General features: G+C 36.4%; 1 protein-coding gene and 1 pseudogene across 6 annotated transcripts in view; both read left to right on the top strand.

The window, feature by feature from the left end:
- Window positions 1–20,991, top strand: part of HERC4 (HECT and RLD domain containing E3 ubiquitin protein ligase 4) — a 122,244-nt gene that overhangs the window by 57,308 nt on the left and 43,945 nt on the right. For 4 of the 6 annotated variants that reach the window (XM_032311819.1, XM_032311818.1, XM_032311822.1 and 1 more), the window contains 6 exons: window positions 13,371–13,447; window positions 13,718–13,842; window positions 15,040–15,099; window positions 15,233–15,344; window positions 15,848–16,037; window positions 17,475–17,647. In XM_032311819.1, coding sequence (XP_032167710.1) covers window positions 13,371–13,447; window positions 13,718–13,842; window positions 15,040–15,099; window positions 15,233–15,344; window positions 15,848–16,037; window positions 17,475–17,647 — 737 coding nt within the window. Of the gene's footprint in view, window positions 1–13,370; window positions 13,448–13,717; window positions 13,843–15,039; window positions 15,100–15,232; window positions 15,345–15,825; window positions 16,038–17,474; window positions 17,648–18,154; window positions 18,260–20,991 lie in introns of those variants that run through there. The other 2 variants (XR_004278462.1, XM_032311821.1) reach the window with 2 other exon arrangements.
- LOC116573839 lies at window positions 14,675–14,794 on the top strand (annotated as a pseudogene).

The following is a 20,991-nucleotide window of genomic DNA, read 5'->3' as shown; positions in this document are numbered from 1 at the left end:
ACAGTCAAATGTATAGAGACAGAAAGTAGAATAGTGGTTACCAGGGCCTTGGCGGGGGAGGGGAGAACAGAGGGATTGTTTAATGGGAACAGAATTTCTGATTGCATCTTTAGGTCTAAAATGAGACTCTTACAGGCAGCATATAGATGGGTATTGGTTTTTTTAATGCATTCTGATACCCTGTGTCTTCTGATTAGAGCATTTAGTTATTTACATTCAGAGTCATTATTAAAAAATACAAATTTTGTGCCATTGTGTTACCTGTAATGTTGGTGTTTCTGATGATGTTCTGTGTTCCTTTCTTTTTTGTTGCTTTTGGTGGTTTTTTTCTCCTGGAGAGTCCCCCTTAATATTTCTTTCTTTCTTTCTTTCTTTCTTTTTTTTTTAAGATTTTTATTTATTTATTTGACAGATCACAAGTAGGCAGAGAGGCAGGCAGAGAGAGAGAGGAGGAAGCAGGCTCCCCACTGAGCAGAGAGCCCGACGTGGGGCTTGATCCTAGGACCCTGGGATCATGACCTGAGCCGAAGGCAGAGGCTTTAACCCACTGAGCCACCCAGGCCTCCGCCCCCGCCTTAATATTCTTGGATGGTTAGTTAAGTGGTCATGAATTCCTTTAGTTTTTGTTTGTCTGGGAAACTCTTCATCTTTCCTTCTTTTCTGAATGATATAACCTTGCAGGATAAAATATTCTTGGCTGCACTTTTTTTCCCTTTCAACACTTTAAATATATCCTGTCAGCTGCCTGTGTGGCTTATTTGTTGAGCCTTTGCCTTCGGCTCAGGTCATGATCCCAGGGTCCCAGTATGGAGTCCCACATGGGGCTCCCTGCTCAGTAGGGAGTCTGCTTCTCCCTCTCACCCTCTCCCCTCTCACGTTTTCTCTCACTCACTCTCTCTCTCTCAAATAAATAAATAAAAATTTAAAAATCAATCAATCAATCAATCAATCCTTGGATTCTCTTCCGGCCTGCCAAGTTACTGTGACAGTCTTCCCTTGTAGCTTAAGGACTTTCTTTTCCCCCTAGCTGCTTTCAGAATTCTTTCCTTGTTTGTGTATTTTGTGAGTTTGATTATGGTACCCCTGGCGATGGCTGGCTTTTGTTGAATTTAATGGGATTTCTCCATGCTTCTTGGATTTTGAGGTCTGTGTCCTTCACCAGATTACTTAAGGGGAAGTGTTCAGCTGTAATTTGCTCAAATAAACTTTCTGCCCCTTCTATCTTTTCATCATTCTGGGACTCCTATGATATGAATGTTACTATGTTTTAATAAGTCAGAGTTCCCTAAGTCTACCTTTGTGATCCATCATCTTTGTTTTCCTCCTCAGCTTCATTGTTTTCTGTAATTTTATCTTCAGCATCACTGATTCATTCCTTTGCTTTATATATCTTCATTGTTATGGCATCCATTTGGGTTTGCTGTCAGCTGTAGCATTTTTAATTTCAGCTTGACTAGGTTTTAGCTTTTTTATCTCTGTAGTAAGGGATTCTCTAGTGTCTTCTATGCTTTTTTCAAGTCCAGCTAGTATCCTTATAATTGTTTTAAATTCTGGTTCAGACATCTTACTTCTCTCTGTATTGCTTAAATCCCTGGCCATCACTTCTTCCTGTTTGTTCTTTTGGGATAAATAAATAAAATAAATAAAAATAGGGGCGCCTGGGTGGCTCAGTGGGTTGGGCCTCTGCCTTCAGCTCAGGTCATGATCTCGGGGTCCTGGATCAGGCCCCGCATCGGGCTCTCTGCTAGGCAGGGAGCTGCTTCTCCCTTTCTCTCTGCCTGCCTCTCTGCCTACTTGTGATGTCTCTCTCTCTCTCTGTCAAATAGATAAATAAAATCTTTAAAAATAATAATAATAAATAAATAAATATAAATAAAGCAAAATAAAATAAAATTTTTTTAATTTAAAAAATAAAGGAAGGGGCACCTGGGTGGCTCAGTGGGTTAAAGCCTGTGCCTTCAGCTCAGGTTATGATCCCGGGGTCTTGGGATTGAGCCCCGCACTGGGCTCTCAGCTCGGCGAGGAGCCTGCTTCCTCTTCTCTATCTGCCTGCTTCTCTGCCTACTTGTGATTTCTGCCAAATAAATAAATCTTTAAAAAAAACAAAAACAAAAACAACTGGCAGTATTGAAACTCTTTCCTTTTTTCCAGTCAGTGGTTTTGGGCAACAGTTTTCTTGTACAGTCCTATGTGTGTGTGTTCACTGCTCCCTCCCCCCCACCAACAAACTCTTTCTCTCTCCCCTTTTCTCTTACTACCCACTCCACCACTAGGGCTCCCTCCCCTGTGCAGTGCTGGTGGCTTTCTTCTCCCATGAATCAGCTCTCCACAGTTCTACCTTCCATTGGTCATTTTTTCTGTTTATAGATGTGCAGCTTTGTTCTCTAAGGCTTCTCATTGATTTCTTGGGTGTACGGAATGATTTGATACTTATCTAGCTGTATTTGAGGAAGGAGACAAACTTACCATCACCCTACCCCTCCACCATCTTAACCCCTCCCCAGAGTTTCTGATTGTGTCAGTGAAAACTTTCTGGAGATGAATAATTGATAGATGGACATTTTGAATGTACTTAATGCCACTGAATTATACAATTTAAATGGTTAAAATGGGAAATTTTGTGTTTATTTTACCACAAATTACATATATGTGTATCATATATATAAGGGTTGATAATTATTTTGCACTATACTAAGGCTGTGTAGATTAAAAACTAGCTAAATGTGAATATATATATTTTTAAGATTTATTTCAGAGAAAAGAGTGTGAGTGAGTGGGGTAGGAGGCAGAGGGAAAGAGTCTTCAAGCAGACTCCCCACTGAGGACAGAGCCTGACATGGGGCTTGATCTCGTAACTCATGAGATCATGACCTGAGCCGAAACCTAGAGAGTCATACGTTCAGCTGACTGAACCACCCAGGCAGCCCATTAAATATGAATTTCCTTGGTTCCTTCAGAGGTGAAGTCCATGGCCCCCACCATAAATCACATTGTTAGCATAATCTGTCTATTGTGGCCTCAAGATCACAGGTGAACAAAAACATTCTTATTCCAGACTTTGGAATTATGCCCTTGGAGCTTGGCACAGAGCAGACTTTTCTTTAGAAGGTATAATGTTTGGACAGCTGTGTTAGTGTTCTAGGACAGCTGTAACAAAATACCACAGACTGGGTAACTTGAACAACACAAATTTATTGACTCAGTTCTGGAGGCTAGAAATCCAAGAAAAAGCAGGGCTGCTTCTTCTTCCTCTTTTTAATGATTTTATTTACTTATTTGAGATAGAGCACGCAGGAGCACAGTTGGGGGGGCGGGGTGTGCGTAGAGGGAGAGAGAGAAGCAGAGAGCCTGACATGAGATCATGATCTGAGCCAAAAACATTTAGGCACCTGAGCCATCCAGGCATCCCAGGGTTACTTTGTTGTGAGGGGTATAAGGGATCCTCTGTTCCATGTGTCTCTCCTAGCCTCTGGTGGTTTGCTGGCAGTCTTTGGCATTTCCTGGCAAGTAGATCACTGCCTTCATCTTCACATGGCATTCTCTTTCTGTGTGGATCTGTGTCCAGATGTATACCTTTTGACCCCCTACACCCATCTTGTCTACCCTACCACAAGCCTTACCTCTGGCAACCACTGATTTGTTCCCTATATCTATGAGCTTTTTTCACCCTTAAGATTCCACATAGAAGTAAATGAGATCATACAGTATTTGCCTATCTCTGAGTTATTTCACTTAAGCTAATACCCTCAAGGCTCATACATATTGTAACAAGTAGCAAGATTTCATTCTTTTTTATGACTAAATAATATTCCTCTGTGTGTGTGTGTGTGTGTGTGTGTGTGTGTGTCACATTTTCTTTAACCATTCATCTATCACTGGATACTTAGGTTGCTTCCATGTCTTGGGTATTGGAAATAATGCTGCAGGAAATGTAGGGGTGCATATAGTCTCAAGTTTTTTTGTTTTGTTTTTTCATTTTCTTTGGATAAATACACAGAAGTAGAATTGCTGGATCACATGGTAATTCTATTTTTAACTTTTTAAGGAATCTCCATCATATCATTTTCTGTAGTTGGTTATACTAATTTACATTCTCACCAACAGTGCACACAGGTTCCCTTTACTCCACATTTTCACCAGCGCTTGTTATTTCTTGTGTTTTTAATAGTAGCCAGTCTTACAGGTGATATCTCTGTGTGGTTTTGATTTGCTTTTCTCTAATGATGAGTGACGTTGAGCAACTTTTCATATACCTGTTGGTCATCTGTATATCTTCCTTGGAGAAATGTTTATTCAGATTTTCGGTCCATTTTTAATCAGATTGTTTGCCTTTTGCTATTGTTTTATGCATTCTGTATTTATTTTGGATATTTAAACCCTTATCACATACATTATTTGTAAATACTTTCTTCCATACCTCAGGTTGCCTTTTCATTTTGTTGATGGTGTCCTTTGCTATGCAGAAGAGTTTTCGTTTTTCTTGTCTTTCCTTTTGGTGTCAAACCCAAAAAATCATCTCTAAGACTGATGTCAACTACTGCTTTTGTTTTCTTCCAGGAGTTTTATGATTGAGGTCTTAATGTTCGAGTCTTTAATCCGTTTTGAGTTCGTTTGTGTTTATGGGGTAAGATAGTTGTCCAGTTTCATTCTTTCGCATGTGGCCTTCCAGTTTTCCAACACCATCTATTAAGAGATTGTCCTTTTCCCATTATATATTTGTGGCTCCTTTGTTATAAATTGGCCATGTATTTGTGGGTTTATTTCTGGTTTCTCTATTCTGTTTCATTGATCTAAGTGTCTGTTTTTATGCCAATACTATACTGTTTTGATTATTATAGCTTTGTAATATAGTTTAACTGCCCTAGGTTTTGGTTGTTTCTCAAACCTTTGTGATTGTCCAAGAAGTCTTTTATTTTTTGTGGCTCCCAGTAATTGAGGGTGTGCCAAGGCCTATGGGAGTCCCAAATGGGAGGATCTCAGACAGCACTTAGATTCAGGTTGATTGGAAGCCAGACACTCAGGTAGCAGCTTTTAAGGTATGCAAATATATACAGTACTGTAGGACCACAAGTGAAAGTCCCACTAGCCACCAGAGAGCCTAGAGGGGTCCCCTGGGTGGTAGTCATGAAAATCAGGACATCAAATAATGGTCCAAGCTCCATTCCAGGAGATAGCAGTGACTTGTAGTAATGCAGAGGGACAGGGCAAAGATGACATCTGTTTGCCTTAGTCCCCAGAGATCACCTTAGTAAGTCGATAGATGTATGCTAAACCAGAATCCTGCCCCTAAGGTTGAAGCTCCAGGACATGCAAGTAGACCTTTTTCACAGAAAGAATGGGGGTATAATTCAGTCTCCTGTTTCTGCTGTGACTGGGGGGTGGTAGCCAGCCAAGAACTCTCTTTAATTGTTAAAACCCATGAGACCCCTGTCCCAGGAATGCAAATCCTGCAGTCCATCAGAACCGGGCACTCAAGGGGTATCCACTGCTTGGCAGCCACAAAAACCAGGACACCAGAAGTGTATACGATTCCTCTGTGGGAGGTAATTGTGCTCTAGATTGTGGCAGAGGGAAAGCACAGAGATAAGGCCCTCCCTCTGAGGTCTCTGGGGAGGATTACAGTAGGCCCTTAGCCCTGTGTTCAATTAGAAGCCTGCTTCGCAGACCAGAGCTACGGAACTAAGCTAATGGGACTTTTACAGAAAGATTGGACATCTTTATCGGTTGTCTCTTGCTATACCCTAGGGGTGGTAGCTGTTTAAGAACTCTTTCTGTTGAATAAAGTTCTGTGAGACCTGTGAGCATAAACCCCACTGGGTCCCAGAGCCAGGTGACCTTAGAGGGTGACCTAGAGGTGTTCCTAGGCAGCAGCCACAGAAACTGGGATGCCAGACCGGGATACAAACTCCTCTCCAGGAGATACTGACAAGCTGAAGTGGGGCAGAGGGAAGTTCCAATATAAAATGTTTCATTTCAGCTTAACAAAGCAGAATTACAAAACTTGTGAATTAGATATCTTTAGAAGAAGAACAGATAGTTCCCTTATATATCCAAAAAACAGAACATTAAAACAAAGTTAAACATTATTCTAAACAAATAACCACAATAAATTTTTCTTCATCAGTTCATCCATTCCAGTGTGAGGTGTTCTTTATCTGAGTTCTGTTTCCTCAGAGGCCTGTGCCTGAGTGTCTATTCTATGAAGCATAAGTGGTTTCATATACACAGTACAGTTCTTTTTGCATGCCTCTGAGATGTCCTTCTTTTTTGAAAATGCAAACTCGGGCTTGTTCCAGAGTTTATAGGAGAGATTTCAAATAAGCATTAGAGTAAAATCAATAGATGACAGAGACTAGTCTCTGACTGTGACTAGTTTATTGCTGATAATTGTCAAATGGAAAGATCTGAAGAGGGTTCATCATAGAATAATACAGCTGACAGGGATATTTGGATGTGTCTGTGGCATTCAGAACACATTTCTAAAAATGATGATTAAGCTTGTTTTCATAGAAGACAGTGACTCTTAACATCTGACTCATAAATACAGAGGACTGTAACTCTTTTTTTTTTTTTTTGTAACTCTTTATAGATGAAAAACTGTTAAGATATAACATGATAATCCTGAGACCTAATGTACCAGGAATAACACTAAGAATATCAAGTAAAGAGATTTCACCTGACAAAAAAATCAGTATTTTTTATGACTTCATAGTAAGTCTGAAATACATCCCATTTGCAACCAAGAAGATACTAGATATGAATTAAAGCAGTAAGAATATACCATAAAACGTTTAAAATAACAGTTAATAACTGAAATTAGAACCAATTAGACTTTGATAAGTATAGGAAAATAAAAACAATTTCGTAAGAGTATTGAATAGTGCTTTACTTCACATTTAAAAATATGAAAAACAAGGATATTGACAAATCTCCAGGGACTTATCATAAGACAATTTTTGAAATGTTTGTATTAATTACATTTCACCATATACATTTAACTTAGGGAAGATTAAGTGTCTCTTCTGATTTGACAATTCTTCCCATGCAACTCTTGAAATAGTAACACATCAAACAAAGCTAATTATTTCTAGCATCTCTTCTTACATATTAAAAGAATAACTTTTATAATTATCCAAGCCTCTCTGGAAAATATCAAAGATATTTTCACAGATGCGTAAAAGGCATTTTAGAAGTTTTTTTTTCCTATATTTAGGATATGATTTTGCGAATCATGTTGTTCATTTGCTAGAGCTGCCATAAAAAAATACCACAGACTGACTGCCTTTATACAACAGAAATTTATTTTCTCACCGTTCTAGAGGCTAGAAGTCCATGATAAAGGTGTCATGTTAGGATTTTTGGTTTCTTCTGAGGCCTCTCTCTTTGGCTTGCGATGGTTGCCTTTTTCTGTGTTCTCACATGGCCTTTTCTTTGTGTGTTTGCATTGCTGATGTCTCTTCCTCTTATAATAAGGACACCACCAAGTACCCTAACAAGTTCATTCTACCTTCGTCTCCTCTTTAAAGCCTGTCTCTAAATACAGTTATATTCTAAGTTATTGGGGATTAAGACTTCAGCATGTGAATTTTGGGGAAACAATTGAAACCTATAATAGGAAGGCAAAAATCAAAGAAATCATGAGAGGAGATTTGAGCACTTTATTAAGATACAACTATTGATGTTAGAAACAATACTTGGTTACTTATTTTACCAAAGTGACAGTAAAAGATTGCAGAATAAATGTGGAGGGTAAGATGGAAAAGAACTTTTAGTTCTTCCAAAACTGAGGACCATTTATTTTTTTTTTCCCTCCTTAAATAATGAAAAACAAAGTCAACATAAAGCATCAAAGATTATTCTAATAAGACGCAGAATATTCTCTATCAGATTACACAAAAAAGTAAAGAATAATATTTTATATCATAGGTGAAGGCATTAATCATTAAACCATGGAAGCACACCCTTCAAAATTGAATGACTTTGCTAAGATGTTAACACATTTTATAGCTTCTTTCAGAACAAAATATAAACCAAGACAAATAAAATTCACTTGCTACATTGTCTTCATTTATATTCTTTCATGTTCTAAAACAGACTTCCGTCAGGATAGTGGTATTGTCTCAGAGGGTCCATGAAATCAAAATGACTTTCGTATTATTATGTTCTCTTTGTTAACATGTATTGTGTTCATTATTGCTCTTTTTTTTTTAATAAAGATTATTTATTTATTTATTTATTTGACAGAGAGAGTTCACAGTAGACAGAGAGGCAGGCAGAGAGAGAGAGAGGGAAGCAGGCTCCCTGTTGAGCAGAGATCCCGATGCGGGACTCGATCCCAGGATCCTGAGATCATGACCTGAGCCGAAGGCAGCGGCTTAACCCACTGAGCCACCCAGGCGCCCCCATTATTATTGCTCATTTTTAAATTGAATCAGTATTTTAAATTTTTGAAAAAAAATATTTTAAATTTTCATAGTTTTAGGGGTGCTGGGTGGCTCAGTTGATCAAGCATCCAACTCTTGATTTTGGCTCAAGTCATGATCTCAGGGTCCTGGAATTGAGCCCTGCAATGGGTTCCATGCTTTAGAGGGGAATCTGCTTGAAGATTCACTCCTCTGCATCTCCCCCAGCTCTGTGTGCTTCCTCTCTCTCTAAAATAAACAAATCTTTTTTAAAAGCGTTGGGGGGGCGTTGGGAACACCTGGGTGGCTCAGTTGGTTAAGTGTCTCCCTTCAGCTCAGGTCATGATCCCAGGGTTCTGGAATCAAGTCTCACATCAGGCTCCTTGCTCAGCAGAGAGCCTGCTTTTCCCTCTGACTGCTGCTACCCCTGCTTGCGTGCCCATAGTCTCTCTCGGCAGATAAAATCTTTAAAAAGAAAAAAAAAAGCTTTTTTTTTTTTTCCTTAACTTTAAATTCTAATATAGTATTGGTGCTTTTTAACCTCTTAAACTCTGTTTAAGAAGCTGTTTGGGGTCCTGAATGTCCTAAAAGTATAAAAGAATTCATAGACCATCAAAAAGTACTCCTTTTTCCTTGTAAATCAAAAGCACATTCATGGGCACTTGGGTGGCTTAGTTGATTAAGTGTCTGCTTTCTGAGCCCATCATGATCTCAGGGTCCTGGGATTGAATGTATGTTGGGCTCCCTGCTCAGTGGGGAGCCTGCCTCCCTCTGCCATTCCCCCTGCTTGTATTCACGCTTTCTCTCAGGTAAGTAAATAAAATCTTAAAAAAAGAAAAGCACGTATATAGTTGTATCTTTCTGTTAGTACTGCTCCTAAATAGAAGTACAATTTACAGAATAGTAAATAGCTCAGTAATACCTTTCAGGTGGAGAGATTCCTAAAGGGTCCTCAGGGCTTAGTATTGGTGGGCAGGGAGCCCTGTTTCAAAGTCTTAACAATTTTTTCTGACAATGTAAAAAGTATTTTGTAAAGAGCAAAGAAGAGTGTGAAATAGCCCTTCTAGATAGGACAGTATATACTACATAAAACTAACAAATCAGATAATTGGTATATACATAGATATTCAGATCATTTGAATTTAATGGAAAGTCCAGGGAGAGGGGAATTCCATGTAGGTATTGTATGTAAGTTTTATTTCAAGTACAAACTCTAGTTGGTTGGTAATGGTTCTTGGAGATATATATTGAGAAGGACCTTGAGAGAACACTTTGTTGGAGAAGAGTGTCGGATTTTTAGCATTGTGGTTATGGGTGGAAGAGGTAGTGCCTTTTCATAACTTTTTAAAACAAGGCATCACTAATCTGAGAAGGGAGGAGAATTACTCAACACATGAAAATTGGGGAGAAAAGGTCAGTTTAAATGGTAACCTAATAGTGTATACTAAGTTATAAAGGGATTAAAGAATTAAATGTTAAAAAGTTCTGGGGCACCTGGGTGACTCAGTCGTTAAGCATCTGCCTTGGGCTCACCTCATGATCTCTGGGTCCTGGGATCCAGCCCTACATTAGGCTCCCTGCTTGGCAGGAAGCCTGCCTCTCTTTTTCCTCCTGCTTGTGTTCCCTCTCTTGCTGTGTCTTTTCTGTCAAATAAATAAATAAATAAATAAATAAAATCTTCAAAAAAAAAATGTTAGAAAGTTCTTAAAATAATTCTCTGATTCAAACATAGGAAAAGCCTTGGGGTTCCTGGCTGCCCCAGTCAAAAGAGCATCATGGGACTCTTGATATCAGGGCTGTGAATTGGAGCCCCACGTTGGGTGTAGTGATTACTTAAAAACAAAAACACATGAAATGGGAAAGCCTTTCTCAGCATTATGGCAATGAAATACGGTTGATTAAATGGAGAAACAAATCTTGTGTGAATCAAAATTAAGTTATTATTTAAGAAAAATGGTTGTAGAGGTGACTGGGTGGCTAAGTGGGTTAAAGCATCTGCCTTCGGCTCAGGTCATGATCCCTGGGTCCTGGGATCAAGTGCTGCATCAGGCTCTCTGCTTGGCAAGGAGCCTGCTTCTCTTCCTCTCTCTCTGCCTGCCTCTCTGCCTACTTGTGATCTCTGTCAAATAAATAAATAAAATCTTAAAGATAAAAGAAAAATGGTTGTAGCAAATACAGCCTAAGATTAATTAGCCAGAATATCCAAAGTGCTCATACATATTGGTGAGGAAAACAGTGAGACACTTAATAAGTAAATAAATAAGACAAACATTAACACTCAATAGATAAAGGAAATTAATGGAAATGCCCAAAGAGGAAATTCTTGTTACTAAAACCCATGCAAAAATTATTACCCTCTTGGAGTGCCTGGGTGGCTCAGTCAGTTTAGTCTTGATTTTGACTCAGGTCATGGTCTCAGGGTTGTGAGATCCCTCCACGCTCAACAGGGAGTCTGCTTGAGATTCCCTCCCCCTCCCCCTGCTCATGTAGTCTTCTCTAAAATAAAGAAATCTTCAAGAAAAATTATTATCAGGGTGCCTGGGTGGCTCAGTGGGTTAAGTGTCTGCCTTTGGCTCAGGTCACGATCCAGGGTCCTGGGATTGAGCTCTGCATGGGGCTCCCTGCTCAGCGGAGAGCCTGCTTTTCCCTCTCCCTCTGCCTCCCACTTTGCCTACTTGTGCTCTCTCTGTCAAATAAATAAATAAAATCCTTAAAAAAAAGAAAAGTTACCCTCCTTAGTAGTAAAGAAATACAAGTTTAAAAAGCAAGAGATGAAAAAATAAATGGAAAAGATCAAGTTAACTTTTTTCTATTACAGGGTAACAAACTATGTAGGTAAGGAAGCTAATGGGCCAGCTACAAGAGGAGGAAGTAATGTTAGCATACCATCATTTTTCAACACACAGTGAATTAATGGTCTAAGCATGGAGCATCATTGGTTCCTAACATTGCAGAAAGGAACCCAGCCACGTGTGCTTCCTGATGGAAGAACAGCTCCTGCTACCACCTTACAGTAGTTTTGTTGAAACATTCAGACTTTAATTAAAGCCTTTTTAGATCCAACCACCAATTTACAGGAGGTACAGAAGACCAAGAGAAATGTGAGGGGAAACCTTGAGGATACAGTTAGCAAAATTCAGTCTCTAAGAAGCTGTGTAAGACAGATGACTAGATTTTATAAACTTTTTGGAGGAGTGATTACAAGGAAATTAAGAAAAATAATTTTTGGTACCTCCCTCATATCCCCAAGAAACTTATTCATGTACTGTACTCATCTTTCTACTTGATTATAGAGAGCAGAATCACATTTTAGGGATAAATGAATAACATCCTGCCAAATATTTTAAGGAAGCTAACAGTTCCAAGTAGATTTGTGAAAATTATGTAGAGAAAAGATTTTAAGTTGAATCATTGGTTTATTTAATATTTTAGATTTACCCTTTTAATCTGTTCTTAGAAGTTATTTTTGCCATAGAGCATTCTTGGTACTTGTGGAAAATTTAGTCATGTTGATGTTTTGAACTCAAGTTCTCAGTATGTTCTGAGCTAGGTAAATATTTCTTTGTATTATATATTGATGTTAACAAATATTTAGTGAGTTCTTTTGCAAATCAAACATTGTGCTTGGTAATAGGGAATAATCAAGGAAATTAAGATGTGGTCCTTAAGAATTTATAATTCTGTAGCAGCCATGGTTACAAATAATACAAGGTAAAGAAATAGCAAACTAAAGGGTTAGTGGGGGTCAGGAGTAGGATGACAGAAATGTATTATATTTGGAAATAATGAGACTTAATTAGCCTAGCATCGGGCTTGATGTTTTGGTATGTGAATACCGCTAAGTGCTAGCCCAGCAGTCCTTTTTTTTTTTCTTCCCCCACAGTACTTTTGATAATAGATGCTCCTTCCATTTTGAGAAGCAAAAGAGAAGAAAGGATGAGGCATTGAATATCTTTTTGAAAAAGAACTTTAGGGCGCCTGGGTGGCTCAGTGGGTTAAGCCGCTGCCTTCGGCTCGAGTCATGATCTCAGGGTCCTGGGATGGAGTCCCGCATCGGGCTTTCTGCTCAGCAGGGAGTCTGCTTCCTCCTCTCTCTCTCTCTGCCTGCCTCTCTGCCTACTTGTGATTTCTTTCTGTCAAATAAATAAATAAAATCTTTAAAAAAAAAAAAAAGAAAAGAAAAAGAACTTTATTGTCTTAATTTTACTGCTACTAAATTTGCTTATTTTGGACTAGATTTGGTTTGTTGGGTTTTTTGTTTTAAGATTTATATATATTTTTTTTTTTTGAGAGAGAGAGAGACACTGCAGGTGGGGGAGGTTTAGAAGGGGGAGTCTTAAGGAGACTCCCACTGAGAGCAGCACGCAGCCTGGTAGGGCTAGATCTCAAAGCCCTGAGATCTCAACCTGAATGGAAACAAAGAGAGCTTAATCGACTGCCACCCAGGTGGTTGATTTGGGTTTTATTGATAAAAGGTTGCCAATGAAGAGCTGTGTGTGTCATTTTACTTTTGTACAGCTATAGTAAAAGAAAATTTTGCATTATCAAGTATTTTACTCAAGAAGTTTTAACATTTACTTGTTTGTTGTCATTCTTTTTTAAAAATTAATATTTTTATTTTCTTCTGAGCTTTTACACCCTTCGTTCAATTTTTACATCATCATCAGTTTAAACTAAAATATATTGAGATAAAAAAGGCATTGACTAGAAACACTGCTTTATTGTACAAGCTGGAAGAAAGACTTGCAGACTTACCAAGTGCTCGTTATACTTGTAGAATCATTCAGTGTGTGTCACTCGGTCAGTCTCTTTTCTACAATAATAAAAATATTTCAAGTCATTTTATACTGTTGAATGCTGAATAGGATGTCTAATTGAGTTAGATTATTAAGGGAAGAAATAGCATATTTGATAGCCTGAAAATGTCATATAAATCTTGAATTTCTTTACATCTTATTTTTATTACAGATTCTGAAGAATATTTCTGTGTAAAAAGAATTTTCTCAGGGGGTGATCAAAGCTTTTCACATTACTCTAACCGCCAGGTAATAGTAGTCATACAATTATTGAACTCAGATAATTTTGAATAATTTTTAAAGCCCATATTAATGTTCTTTGTATGTTACAAAGTAGTTGCCTTAAACTTTTTTGCCCCCAAGTCTGTAGAATTTTTCTGATCCAGTTGATAAGTACTGTTTCTGGTATTTAGTAGAGATATACTCGGTTAAAAAAAATGAAATACATAGTGGAAACTAGTCTTGGTTTAAGTTATATATATATCTGCTCTCTGGCTAATCTACTTACTTTAAATTTAGAACTGTGGGCCACCAGATGACTTTAGATGTCCTGATCCTTCAAAACAAATCTGGACTGTGAATGAAGCTCTTATTCAAAAATGGCTGAGCTACCCCTCTGGAAGGTTGCCTGTGGAGATAGCCAAGTAAGAAAAACATTTTGCCTACCCAACACAAACACAACCTCTTACCTCCATGGTAGTGCTATCTTGTACTTAGAAGTTTTTGTTTAAATAAGTATTTTATTAATATCACTCACTAAAAAAAAAATCGTTCACCAAATAGTTCACATAAGTTTAAATGTCTGGAATTTCTATAATATATTTTAAGAGCTCTCATTTGAATATATTTATATGTTTTAATTCTTTCATATATATAATATTAAATGATAACTTGAAATACTAAACACAACCACTAGGATTGGATTTGAAATAATGTTACTTCTAGCTTCTTATTGTTCACTGTCTTAACTTTTATGCTACTTAAAAGATTTAAGTATTAAATCTTTCTTGAATAGTCTTCTTATAGATGAACTTGTTTAGAGTTTTCTGTTGTTGCCGGTGGTGTTGGTTTTGGGGATGAGAGACTATATCTGATAAGCTGTTTTTATTTATTTATTTATTATTTATTTAAAGATTTTATTTATTCATAAGAGACAGAGAGAAAGAGAGAGGGGCAGAAGAAGAAGCAGGCTCCCCAGTGAGCAGGGAGCCCGATGGGAGACTCATTCCCAGGACCCCAGGATCATGACCTGAGCCGAAGGCAGATGCTTAACCATCTGAGCCACCCAGGAGCCCCGATAAGCTGTTTTAAATTATAGATTGTTTTCCTAAATTAAAAATTTTCTTAAAAGCCCCAAAAAGTGGATTTCAGAAAAAATAGTAACATCTGATATTAGAGTTACCATCCAGTATAATTAAGAAAATTAAATGTATATGTTCATGTAAAAAAAATATTTTTCTTCACAACATCGATTGTGTCTGTGATCATACCACCCTGAATGCACCTAATTTCATTTGATTTTGGAAGCTAAGCAGGATTGGGCCTGGTTAGTACTTGGATGGGAGACTGCCTTGGGAGTAGTGGGTGCTGTAGGCTTTAAAAAGAAAGAAAGAAAGAAAAAAATATCAGATCAGTTTGATGCATTTTAGAAAGTCTAGGATAAGCGGTATTACGTTAACCTTTAGTAATTTAGCAGTTTGTAAAATTCTGATTTATACTACTTGAATATTGGTTAGAGGAGTGCTCTGTGGCATTAAACAGTATATTAAATATTTTGATTAAAAAATGTGGACACTGGATTTCTCATTTTGTGATTTGGGGATTTTTTAACTTTCTTTTAGTGAAATAGATGGAACATTTTCTTCCTCTGGTTGTCTAAATGGAAGTTTTCTAGCTGTTAGGTAAGTGGTAATTCTCTGGTATGCACAATTTTTAAAATTTATTGTATTAAGTAATATATTAAATAAACGAAATAACTTTAAGGGTGTATTATTTTTTTCTCTCCCTCTCTCTTTTTTTGTTTCTCTTTTGTAGCAATGATGATCACTATAGAACAGGCACCAAATTTTCAGGGGTTGATATGAATGCTGCTAGGCTTTTATTCCACAAACTTATACAACCTGATCATCCTCAGATATCTCAGCAGGTTTGTTCTTGAAGTATTTTACATTTTGTGATGTAGCCTGTTGAACTTTTTTATTATTTTGTATATTTATAGCCTAACCAACTTTGTAGTTTTAGAGACTTCATTGTGATGTGCTGTTTATGATTGTATTATATAAGCCAATATAAGAATTAAATAAGGTTTTATTTTAAAGCATTTACAGCTTAGCTATCAAATATCTGTAAACCTCTCCAGATGTTTAAGTAGACCTTTAATACTTAACATTACCATGTTGTTTAAGTTTCTATATAGTTATAGCTATAGAGAGTTTAAATTGAAATTTACACACCAGAGTTTTAAAATGCTCTTAGTAATGCTTAGGCATTAATTTTCCCTGTGTTTCAAAGTACATTCAGTGATTCATTGTAAGATACATTTTTTTTTTTTTTTGCCATTTTATGTTTGCTGTGTTTATGATTTTTCTCCTTCTTTTTGGAAAGTACATTCATTTTAAATAAAGTAGGTTTTACTTTTTGTCAATACAGGTGGCAGCTAGTTTGGAAAAGAATCTTATTCCTAAACTGACTAGCTCCTTACCTGATGTTGAAGCATTGAGGTTTTATCTTACTCTACCAGAATGCCCCCTGATGAGTGATTCCAACAATTTCACAACAATAGCAATTCCCTTTGGTACAGCTCTTGTGAACCTAGAAAAGGCACCACTGAAAGTACTTGGTAAGAATTTTTTTCTTTTGTAATTTTTTCTCTTTAAAGGTGCTAATAAGTTTTTAATTTTTTTTGCTGTCTGAAATTTTGCTACCCTGCTTATTTGACACTGTCTTACATAAAAATAAACCTGTTTTTCCTTTCATTGCTTTTTTCTAGTCATGCTGATTATTAGAGGCAAAGTATGTTAAATATTAAAATTTTAATCAAACAACAGCAGAGACAGTATCAGGGAAGAGAACCAACTATTTTCTGTATTTCCTCTCCCTTGTCCCTCTTGGTCTTGCTATTAAAGAAGTAAAAGTGGAGGAACAATTAAAACTGAACAAAGATGGGTATTAAATCCTTCTTGAACTCTGTTACAAACTCTTTGCCTTGTATATCTCTTACCTGCTAATTTCCCCATAGTTGATTTTATTTCTCTGTCTACTACTAATCTGATCTTGTTGTTCTGTCTCTATCTACTGTAAGTTTTGGCCTAAACTTTTCTCAACTTAATTTCTCAATTTGTGTAGATTTCCATCTGTCTCCTGGCCATTATAGTTTGCTTGCTACATTTAACCTAGTACTTTCTTTGCTGATAAAATTTATTGATTTATGAAGCTAAGATATATAGAAGTCATAAAATCAGTACAGAAAGTTTTAGGCTGAGAGTGAGCAGAGGAAGTAGTTAAGCAGAGTGTAGAATCCTCAGTAAGTGAAGCAAGGACTCACAAGAGTATTTCCTTCCATGTTGTCAAAAGTTTTTGTATTTCTGTCTGCCTCATAAGATTATGGTGTTTGTAATTAACAACTATAAACAAGTATGTGGGGAAGAACAAACATGTTAATACTTTACATAGTTCTCAGTATCCAATTTTCAGGATTACCTTGCATTTTAAAGGTGTGGTGCTTCACAATATTTCAACTTTATGTTAGGTTGAAAGATAAAACTTGAAAAGATCCCTAAATATTGGGTCTTTAGCATCTGATTTTCAAAGCACTTTTTTTTAAAGGTGTGGTGTGGGGTTTTTTTTAAGTTTATTATTTTTAGTGATCTGTACATCCAAAATGGGTCTCAAACTCCTGACCCTGAGATCAAGAGTCCCGTGCTCCTCCTGTTGAGCTAGCCAGGTACCCACCCTGAAAGCACTTTTTAATAACTGATTTTAATATTAGGTATAGTATTGAGTTTTTAATATAATTTAGGAAGCCACGAAATGAATTCAGAAGACCTTTCATACTTTTTTTTGCTTCTGAGAGCTTTCAGAACAGTATTCTTTGAGAGTAGGATGATGTCTGTAAACTCTAGAAATGTTACATAAAATACTGTATTATATGGATCTTTCTGGGATTTTGAGAGGGTTAAGAGTACTGCTTTTAGAAGAAAAGTCTTGTATGATTTTGAAAATTGTGATTCTTTTTTAAAAAATTCATTTTCTTTGTATGTTCATCCTTTAATAACAGAAAACTGGTGGTCAGTACTTGAACCTCCGCTATTCCTCAAGATTGTAGAACTTTTTAAGGAAGTCGTGGTACATCTTTTGAAACTCTACAAGATCGGCATCCCCCCTTCTGAAAGAAGAATTTTCAACAATTTTCTTCATACTGCGTTAAAGGTTTTAGAAATACTGCATAGGGTATGTCCAGTAGTTCTTTTATTTTCCTCTTTCCTCATTGCTGCCTGATAGATTGATGATGTTTATTTTAACATTAATATTACAGATTTAGGTTAGCTTAAGAGATATAGATTACAGATATTTAGAAAAGTTAACTAAGTTTTTCTTTAAAAAAATAATACATACTTTGGAGCTTTGGTCTTACTTGACTTTGTTAGGCATTTGTAGATAACTTCTCTGTAGTTGGGCAGAACAATAGCATACTAATGAATTAGAAATCTCCTTACACTTCTTTGTGAAGAACATAATTAGTTTAAATATGATTTTTGTCATTTATAAGTGGTTATTATATGAGAGATCGCATCCTGGTTGTGATTATCAATATTTAAACTCAAGTTCTTTTGTTATTGGGTACTAATGGTTTCAATCAAAGTAGAATATTCCATTTGAAACAAATGACTAACTTGAAATTGGAACCATATATAATTCATTAATTTGCCTATTGTTCTTTCCTGCCCTTCTTCCCAGTGTAAGAAATAGTACTCTTTACCCTTGTAGCAGTTCAAAGTTACATGAAGAAGTAGAGTCTCAGCTGTTTGATTAAAGATGGATTTGAGACATCCCTGACAGCTGGTAGGTATATCTCTGTTATGCCATTTGGTATTCTTGAGAAGCTGTTTTGGGAGACATGACCTAAGGGAGAGAAGCATATGTTTCTTACCTCTAGAATGACTAAAAAAACCACTGGAACCTTTAATCCTTAGTTTCCTCTCCTTAATAGCTTCTTTAGCATTTTCAAACCCTTCTTGCCTACTGTGAAGGTAAATATTAAGGGATAAAAGAGATAGTCCTTCTTACTCTTTTAGTGAAGTTCCTGGGTATTTCCTCAGTTAAACTTCTTGAATTCACTTTTTTCTTTGGTATTGAATATGTTCAGGATTCCTAGTAATTCTCTTACTATAACTGAAGAGATGATTGCCACTTCTTTCCATGGGAAAACAAGTCAGTCATTCTTTTGCCTTTCCCAGAATAAGGCTTTCTTGCAGCATTTTAGGGTTAATTGAATTCTGTCTTCATTGTGTGAGTTTCTACTTTACTGTGTGCCTTTTGTCTAGGATTCAAGAGATTAATTAGATTTTTTTTTTCTTTCCTCTGGACTCTGTTTTACTGTTACTTCAGTGAATCATCCTTTGTCAGCTGGACCCTATTGCCAAATAATTATTCACTCTCTTCTTTATCTGTTTATTAATTACTCCTTTAAAAAAAAAAATTGGTTTCCTTAGCTGTTTCCTTACCACAAGTTAAAGGGAAGGTGGGAGAAGGAGAAGAGCTTGAACTTTTTTTTTAATAATTGAGGACTTAACTTGAGCAAGTAACTTAAGTTCTTTGCCTAGTTTAGAAGCCTCAGCTTGTACTGAGGTAGAACCCTATGGGACTCCATCTCCAGAGACTTTTTTGATGGAGCCATGCTAGAAACTAGGATCCTATGTTCTTGCTGGCTAAAAGGGAAGAGGAAATAATTTTAACACTGGCCAAGATTAGAACCTCCCTTCTACATTAATTCATGTGAGCACTTTACATATATTCTTCATTTAACTTTTTAAACTCTGTAGTTTATAAAACCCCTTAATCTAAATGTCAAAGGTCATAAACCAATAAATAAGAGAGTCGAAATACAAATGCAAATCTGCTTCCAAAGTCCCTGCTGTTTCTAATATACTTCTCTATTAGCAGGTATGGTAATAGAACATGTTTAGAAAGGGATTTGCTTTTATTTTTATGCCCCTACATTTAGAGGTTCATACTTACATAATCGCAGTTAGCATTTTATTGTTAAAAGACTGTTTTTGCTGCTTCCTTTCGGTGTGGTTTTGAACAAGCCTTTTCCTTTATCATATATGTAAATGGAGAATTATCTATAAAATAAGGATTAAAATACTAGCCTTGAAAGCTTCCCATGATTAATGTATTATTCAAATTATATAATATATGTAATTATTCTACTTTCATAAGGCACTGATTTTGTTACTACCACCACCACCACCACCATTTGGGAAACAGCTACTTTCAGTTTGATTTATTGGGTTATGAGGAAACTGGGTGGTTGTTTGAAGTTGTTACACTCAAAAGCAGAATGATAATGGTATTAATGTCTAAAACATCATGTCTAAAGCATTAATGTTTGAAGCAGCTCTTACTGGGAGTCCTTAGGGCAATCACTTATCTTTCTCCTCCTCCTCACTTTGAAGAAAACTTTCCTTGGTCCTAATTTGCCACAAATAGATAGTTGTGGATATTATCATCAAGGATGATTCATTTTCATTTTTGGTGAAACCCAAGTTGCTTATCAGAAACTTGTATTTTCAAAAACACCTTCTGTCTGACAACTGTGTTTATATTCCTTCTCTTTGCTCCATGGTTGAAAATTAGAAGTTTCCTCAAATAGTTGCCTTCTTGACCTACTGGTCAAGGATTACGAATTAGATCGGGAACTAGAGAATTGGACTGTGTTTACTAATCATTTCAGGATATGTGGATGACTGGTTCCTCCCTTATGTCATGTCCTTTCAAAAGCTTTTAAGTTAAAAATCATTCCCAGTGTTCCAAATGGTATTATAAGAAAGATAGCTCTGGTACTTGCTGTCAGGAATGGATATAATTACCGGATAAATGAGTTTATTGGCAAGTCATTCAATTATTTAGTGGTTTTTGAGTTTTGACACAGTACATTGTAGAGATACTGATATATCTAAAGAGAAGACTGACTTGGCATTTCTAGCCTAATTGCTACATATCATGGTAATCTTCTAAATCAGTGATTTTCAAATTTTTATTTTTTTGTTAAGGAACACTTAAATAAACCGAACAGATAAGGCACACATATATACTTAACATATACCACCTCTGAACTGAGGTTAATGAACCAGAATACTAAACAGTAATGAAAAGTGAAATAGAAGTGTTATGATACATAGATTTTATTTGGTATATTTTAGGCCATAATACTACTATATAGGTTGTTTTAAACTTGGGATTTCTTCTTTTTTATTCATTTCAAAAATGTTTATCGAGAACCTACTATGTTATCATTGTATTAGACATTAGGAATGCAGTTATAAAGAAAAAATGTGATTTCTGCCCTTGTTGAGATTATAAATATAGAACAGTATAGACATACAAATAAATAAACATTTGTTATAAAGCATGGTAAGTGCTAGATTGAGGAATATAAAGGGTGCTATGAAAACACATAAGAGGGCTCATAACTCTGAAGAAAAAAGGAAGGCTTCCTGGAGAAAATAATGTCAATGTTATCTGCCATACAAATGTGTGTGTGTGTGTGTGTGTGTGTGTGTGTGTGTGTG

Source organism: Mustela erminea, chromosome 14 (assembly GCF_009829155.1).
Source record: "Mustela erminea isolate mMusErm1 chromosome 14, mMusErm1.Pri, whole genome shotgun sequence".
In the NCBI taxonomy this organism is placed as follows: Eukaryota; Metazoa; Chordata; class Mammalia; order Carnivora; family Mustelidae; genus Mustela; species Mustela erminea.
This window is presented reverse-complemented; position numbering and strand designations above follow the sequence as displayed.